General features: G+C 36.0%; 1 protein-coding gene across 1 annotated transcript in view; it reads left to right on the top strand.

Annotated features, from left to right (window-relative positions):
* LOC103212350 (phospholipid-transporting ATPase ABCA3-like) overlaps positions 1-8252 on the top strand; it is a 259404-nt gene that overhangs the window by 148124 nt on the left and 103028 nt on the right. The window contains exon 12 of the mRNA XM_042783340.1: positions 4622-4797. Coding sequence (XP_042639274.1) covers positions 4622-4797 — 176 coding nt within the window. The remainder of the gene's footprint in view (positions 1-4621; positions 4798-8252) is intronic.

Raw genomic sequence — 8252 nt, 5'->3', positions numbered from 1 at the left:
GGCTGAATGAAAGCCCCTCAACCTTGGGGTCCCGCTCTGCCTCCTGCTCCCGGCCCACTGGAGCTAGAGGCATTTCTACACTCAGACAGCTGCTGGCTTCTGAGGCTGACAAACCCAAGGTTGACAAGTAAAAAGGCACTTTTCCAATGTTACCAAACCATACAGCAGGCTATTAATTCAAGTCCATTGTAAGTCTCAAGGTCGGCAGAGCATGGCAGGCTGCTGAACAATGACATGGCTACATCCAGGGTCCAAGCGTGCATATGCTAGAGATCATTCTCAAAGCTGCTTCTTATATACAGAAAGCAGACCACATACCCAAAACAGCTACTTTAGCTGCTTGTGGTAGATCCCACCATGGTGTTGATTGCCTTTCTCATCATGGAGAATAACTACCACCAGCTGCCCAGCCACTCAACCAGGCCCAGCCAAGTTGACACACAAACATAACCACCACACAATGAGAGGAGTTAAGAGATACTCTGTATAGCTGACGGAATGATAGAGGCTTAAGTATATTATTGAAAGGCAAATGTGAGAAGAGGACATTTAAAAAGCAATGTAACTGTATAGGAGAAAACCAAGAGTATAAAAGAATTATGCCTTTAAAAAATATCAATGTAGGAAAGCAATAGATACTATATGAAATTGATAAAAGGTTTCTACAGCAGTCGTGTTGTTGTTAAGTGCTATAGAGTCAGCTCTGAATCAGAGAGACCCTCAGGAGAACAAAACAAAATGTTCTCCTGTCCTGCACCACCCTCATAATCCTTGCTGTGTTTCAGCCCATCTCACTGAGGATATTCCTTATTTTCACTGACCCTCTTCTTTTCCAAGCATGATTTCCTTCTCCAGCAACTGATCGCCCCTGAAGATATGTCCAAAATAAGTGAGAGACAAAGTTTCACCTTGCTTGCTTCTTAGAAGCATTCTGGGTAGGCTTCCTTCAAGATGGATTTGTTTGTTTTTCTGGCAGTCTATGGTATATTCAGTATTCTTCTCCAATACCACCATTTAAATTCATCAATTCTTCTTCTGTCTTCCTTTTTCATTGTCCAGATTTCATATGCATATGCATATCATAGCTTGGGTCAGGCCAGAAGTACATCTACAGTAAACAGTGCCTATAACAAGCACTGAAATTGTGCCTCTATCCATACTTCTGACACCCATCTTTTAGATAACTTTAGTATAATATCAGCTAAAAAAATACAAATCAAGATCATTAATCTTTTACTTCACACATTATAGCACTGCATGACACTTACACCTGCACTTTCCTTCCTTTCACTGATGGAAATTGGCCTATGACATGCTAAAAGTAATATTTTTTTCCTGTTTTTCCTACATTCATCAAAGCAAGATCACATAGTCTACCCTGACCCATGGAGACAAATATAAAGGTATTTAATTTTGTTGGCAGTGGGAATTACAATGGTTAATACAAACTACTCAGTGATACGTCCCCTCAAGTGGTGCCCAGGGCAAAGGTATCTGCCATACCTTTGATATGCTCTGGGTCAGGTGCATCTTAGTTATCAAAGTGATATCTTTGCCTTTAAGATTTTTAAAGGAGTCTTTTGTAGCAGATATTCCCAGTACAATGTATCTTGTGATTTTTTGATTGCTGCTTCCATGGACATTGATTGTTTATCCAAGAATGAAGTCCTTGATAACTTCAATTTTGATCATTTATTATGAAGTTGTTGATGGCCCTGGTTATGAGGATACTCATTTTCTTCATGTTCAAATGTAATGTCCACCAAATTCTTTTATCTTTTTTAGTATGTGCTTCACTTCGTCTTCATTTTTAGTAACAAGGATGTGTCATCTGCACATTATAGGTTGTTAATGAATCTTTCTATAGTTGTAATGTCATGTTCTTCTTCATAGTACAGCCCCTTGGATTATTTGCTCAGCATATAAATTAAATAAATTAGGTGAAAGGGTACAACTCTGCCCTGCCCCTTTTCCAATTTTAAACCATGCAGTACCTCTTGTTCTGTTAGAACAACTATCTCTGATCTGTGTGTAAGTTCAGCATGAGCACAATAAAATGTTATGAATTCTCATTCTTCATAATGTTATTCATAATTTGTTATGACCCACATATTCAAGTGCCTTATTATAGCTGATAAAGCATAAATAAACATATTTCTGATACGCTGCATTTGGCAAACCATCTGACAAGAGTAGTGATATCCTCTTCTGAATCTGGCTTGAACTTCTGACAGTTCCTGTCAATTTTCTGCTGCAGCCATATTTTAATTATCTTCAGCAAAACTTTGCTAGTATGTGATATTAATGATATGATTCAATAATTTTCACATTTCATTTTAGCACCTTACTTTGCAATGGGCACAAATATGGATCTCTTTCAATTGGTTGGCCAACTAGCTGTTTTCCAAATTTCTTGACATAAATGAATAGGTGCTTCCAGCATTGCATCCATTTGTTGAAGTATCTCATCTGGTAATCTATAAATTCCTGGATACTTGTTTTTTTTTGCCAATGCCTTCAGTGTGAAATGAACTTCTTCCTTAGTATCATATGCTACATCCTAAAAATGGTTGATCAAATTTTTTTTTGTACAATGATCCTGTGATCTTCTACCTTGTTTTGTTGCCTTCAGCATCATTCAATTTTGTAGTCCATAGAATCCTTCAATTATTGCACTTCAAGGTTTGAATTTTTCTCTTCAGTTCTCTCAGATTCAGAAATTCTGAACATGTTCTTCCCTTTTGGTCTTCTAACTCCACATCTTTGTACATTTCATTATAATTTGCCTTGTCTTCTTGAGCTGCCCTTGGAAATTCTCTGTTAAATTATTTTACTTGATCTGTTTCTTCTGTTTACTTTAGCCACTCTGAACACAAGAGGAAGTTTCATAGTCTCTCTGACATCCATTTTGTTCTTTTCTTTCTTTCCTATCTTTTAAATTACTTTTTACTTTTTTATGTATGATGTTTTTTATGTCATCCCACAACTCTTCTGGTTTTTGGTCATTTGTGTTCAATGTGTCAAATCCATTAATTGAGATGTATTCAAGATATATTCATCATACTTTAGCTTTCATACTTAATAATATAATGTTATTTTGAGGCACCATTGAGTCTGTTCCGACCCCTAGCAATCCTCTGTACAATAGATGGAAGCAGTGCTGGTCCTGCACCATCATCACAGTCATTGCTTTGCTTGAGCCCATTGTTGCAACCACTGTGTCAATCCATCTTGTTGAGAGTAATTTCTACTTTGAGGAGGCAGCTCTTTCCCAGTTGTATTTTGAGTGCCTTCTAATCTATGGTGTAATGCCTAAGGCATTTGACTGCTAACCAGAAGGCTGGCAGTTCAAACCCCCCAGCCACTCCTTGGAAGGAAGATTGGGCAATCAACTTTCGTAGTGATACTGCCTTGGAAACCCAAGGAGGTGTCACTATGAGTCAGATCCAACTCAACAGCAATGAGTTTGGTTTTTTGGGTTTGGGGTTCTAACCTGTGTCCGTCATCATCAATATATCAGACAATATTCCACTGCTATTAAGATTTTTGCTGGCCAGTTTTTTCAAAAGTTGATCACCAGGTCTTCCTGTTCTTAGTCTGGAAACTCTGCTGAAACCTGTCCACCAAGGTATTTGCTGCTGGTATTTGAAATACCAGTGGCAAAACTTCCAGTACCACAGCAACACACAAACCACCACAGTGTGACAAACAGACAGATGGGTGGTGGTAATGATATAATAATACAATACTAGCATGTGAAAAAACTGAAATTGGAATGAAACTTGATGTCTGTATCACCATTTTGATTCAATGTTGACTGCATGCTCTTGACATGGCAGTAATTAAAAAAAAGAAGATAAATGTATAGGGTTTGAAAAAGAAGAAATGCATTATTAGCAGATGCTTTGAATGTATCCATTGGAAATAAGAAAGCAATATACACATAAATTATAAAAAAAGTTATAAAAATAATTTAGCAAGTTGAACATACAAAGAATAAATTCAACTGTAGTTCTGTTAGCAACACACAATAATAATGACATTTCAAAAAGTGATACCATTTATAATAGCATAAAAATGTACAAAACACTTAACAACATATCTCTAAACCAATAAATATTAAACAGTATTACATAAAATGAATAAAAGCTAAATAAATAAAAGAAGGGCTGGAACTAAATGAGTAAATAGAGGTATATACCAAGTTTACAATTTAAGTTCTCACCCCTCTGAAAGGTATATTCTGTATATGGCATGCAATAATGGTTAAAAAAACCAAACTCACTGTCGTTGAGTCAGATCTGACTCACAGTGACCCCCTCCTTGAGCTTCCAAGGCGATATCACTACAGAAATTGCCCAATCTTCCTGCTGAGAAATATTCATATGGTTACTTAATTACTGTACATTCTGTTCATGTACAATTCTGTTAGCCTTCAGAATTCATTGTTAAAATGGTATTTTTGTAACATGATTCTCACTTGTCACATTCTAAATATTTGTCTTAATTTAGCCTAATATTCCATCTTATTCAATATTTGTACCTTTTTGTTTTTTTTCTCAGACCTTGTGCATGGTGCCAATGTTCTACAGTAAAATTATCTCTTTTTTGCCATTCACAGAAATTAAGAATGTTTATTCTTTGAAAGAGAATATGATTGGGAAGTACTTGATTACGATGAGTACTCTAGGCTTTTTTTTATTCCTCTTAATTTTCATTTGGGAGTTTACTTTGTGGAAACTAAAAATATTTATCAGTCAACACATATGCTTTGGTATCTACAAGAAATTCAAGAAGGTAAGTAATTAGCTATGAACTCTAAGAGAAATTAAACATTAGTCCTGAAAGGTATATGTCTACATAATTATCTCTGTTATCGGATTAAAGAAAAATCAAGATATGCCAACACGAAAACATTTTCTTAAATACACTTTATTGAGGTATAATTTACCTAGAATAGTCCACATTCATTTTGTTGATCATTTCAAAGAACCAGCCTTTATCTTTATCTATTTTTCTGTCTTTATCTAATTTTCTCTATTATCATTTTCTTTTTTATTAATTTTCAGCTTTATTTTTAGAATTTTCTTCCCTTTATTTACTTTTGGTTTGCTTTTCTCCTTTCTTCTCATTTCTTAATGAGAAGCCTTACACCATTGCGTTTAGATTTTCTTTCTTTCTAATGTAAGCATTTAATGAAAGCTAAACATTTTCCTATACGCAGTGCTCCAGTTGTACCCAGCTTTTTATTTCTTACATTTTAATTATCATGAAAATATTTGAAATATTTTCTAATATCTATATGATTTCTTCTTTGATATATGGATTACTTAGAAATGTGTAGATTAATTTCCAAATATTTGGAAGTCTTTATATAAATGATTGTTATTGATTCCAAATTTCATTCCTTTCTAGTCAAAGAAGATGTTCTATATTATTTAGTTCATATAAAGTAGAGTAGAATACTTAGAAAGTAAAGTAGAAGGTCAGCAAAAAAAAGGAGACTCTTAATGAGATGAATTGGTACAGTGGCTGCTATAATTGGCTCAAACATAGCAATGATTGTGAGTATGGTCCAGTACGGGGCAACCATTTGTTCTGTTATACATAAGGTTGCTATGAGTTGGAGCTGACTGGAAGGCACCTAACAATAACAACATGATTTTAATCCTTTTAAATTCATTTATATTTGTTCTGTGACATGCATACAGCACTTGAAATAAATGTGTATTTTGTATTTGTTGGTAATAATGTTCTACAGATATCAATTAGATCATGATGGTTCATATTGTTCAGATTCCTTAATCCTTAGTGGCATTTTTTTTGTCTGGTTAATCTATCAGTTGCTGGGAAAATATATTATAATAGCATAAAAAATGATTATTGGTCTCTACACATTTCCCTATTTCATGTAAGTGTTTATTTTTTATGACTATCTTAGTTCTCTAGTGCTGGTAACAGAAATACCACTAGTGGATTGCTTTAACAAACCATAATGTATTATTTTACAATTTAGGAGGCTAGAAGTCTGACATCAGAGTGTTGGCTCTAGGGGTTTGGTAAAGGACCCTCAACCTTGGGCTTCAACTCTACCTCTTGTTCCAGGCCCACTGGAGCTGGAGGAGTCTCCTAACTCATGCAGCTGCTGGCTGCTGAGGTTGATGAACAAAAGGTTGGCAGGTAAAATGCATAATCCCATAATCAGCAGGCAATATGGCAGGCCAATGTTTCAAGTCCAGGAACTGGAGATGAAGACTCAGCCAAATGTAGGATCCCGATGTGCCAAAAAGCTAGAGACCTTTCTCAAAGCTTCTCCATATATCCTGGAAACAGACAACAGCCTAAAGGCAACTCCCCTTCAACTGCTGGAAGTGATCATGGGGAATAACTATATCCAGCTGTCAAACCACTCTAAACCATGGGCTAGCCAAGTTGATACACAAAATTAACTACCACGGAGACTGACATACTTCACTCAGCATAATATTTTCAAGATTTATCCATGTTGTAGCGTGTATCAGGACTTCATTGCTCTTTATGGTTTAATAATATTTTGTTTATACAGCACATCTTATTTATCTATTCATCTTTTAATGGACATTTAGGTTGTTTCCATCTTTTGGCTATTGTGAATAGTGCTGCAGTGAACATTGGTGTACAGATTTCTGTTTGTGTTTTTGCTTTCAATTCTTTGGATATATACCTAGAAGAGAAATTGTGTATCACATGGTAATTCTATGTTTAACTTTTTGAGGAATTGCCAAAATGTTTCCCATAATGCCCCTACCATTTTAAAATCCCACCAGTAATGGATGAGGTTCCTATTCCTCCACATCCTTGCTAGTAATTTAAATCATAGCAATCCTAATAGGTGCAAAGTGATATCTCTTTGTGGTTTTGATTTGGATTTCCGTAATCTACGACTCATCTATCAGTGTGTCTCAATATGATGGCTTGGGTGGTACTGTGGTGCTAGAAGCTGTGTCACTGGTATTTCAAGTATCACCAGAGTCATCCATGGTGACTCAGCAGTGTCCAGACTCAGAAAGACTAGAAAGGAAGCCATGGTGATCTACTTCTGAAGAAAAATTAATCATTGAAAACCCTATTAATAGGAGTAAAATACTGTCTGATATAGTGGCAGAAGATGAGATCCTTAGGTTGGAAAGCATTCCAAATATGACTGGGGAAGAGCTGCCTCCTCAAAGTAGAGTTGATATTAATGGCATGGAGGGAGTAAAACTTTCAGGATCTTCATTTGCTGATGTGTCATGACTCAAAATGAGCAGAAACAGGTGCAAACATTCATTAATAATTGGAACATGAAATGTACAGGGTATGAATCTAGAAAAATTAGAAGTCATAAAATATGAAATGCAACACATAAAAAATTGATATTGTAGGCATCAATGAGCTGAAATGGACTAGTATTGGTCATTTTGAATCAGACAATCATATGGTCTACTATGCCAAGAATGACAAATTGAAGAGGAATGGCATCACATTCGTTGTCAAAAAGAACATTTCAAAATGTATCCTGAAGTACAATGCTGTCAGTGATAGGATACTATCCATGTGCCTACAAGGAAGACCAGTTAATCATTCAAATTTACACACCACCCACTAAAGCTAAAGATGAAGAAAATGAAGATGTTTTAGCAACTTCCGCAGTCCCTAATTGATCAAACATCCAATCAACGTGCATTTATAAATACTGGTGATTGAAATGCAAAAGTTGGAAACAAAGAAGTATCAGTAGTTGGAACATATGGATTTGGTGATAGAATTTTGTAAGACCAACAACTTATTCATTACAAATACCTTTTTTCCCAACAACATAAATGATGACTATACATGTAGATCTCACCAGATGAAATACATAAGAATCAAATTGATTACATCTGTAGACAATGGAGAAGCTCAATATCATCAGTCAGAACAAAGCCAGTGGCTGACTGTGGTTATTGTTGTTGTTGTTAGGTGCACAGCAGAACGAAACACTGCACAATCCCACGCCAGCTCCATGATCCCTGCTATACTTGAGCCCATCATTGCAGCCACCATGTCAATCCATCTTGTTGAAAGCCTCCCCCTCTTTCATCGACCCTCTACCTTACCAAGCATGACATCCTTCTCCTGAGAATGGTCCCTTCTGACAACATGACAAAAATAGGTGAGACAAAGTCTGGCCATTCTCGCTTCCAAGGAGCATTTCGGGTGCACTTCCTCCAGGACAGATCTGTTAGTTCTTT

Source organism: Orycteropus afer, unplaced genomic scaffold (assembly GCF_000298275.1).
Source record: "Orycteropus afer afer isolate SDZICR_OR568_19922 unplaced genomic scaffold, OryAfe1.0 scaffold00925, whole genome shotgun sequence".
NCBI classification, from domain to species: domain Eukaryota; kingdom Metazoa; phylum Chordata; class Mammalia; order Tubulidentata; family Orycteropodidae; genus Orycteropus; species Orycteropus afer.
Note: the sequence above shows the minus strand (reverse complement) of the source record. Positions and strands in the feature narration are given on the sequence as shown.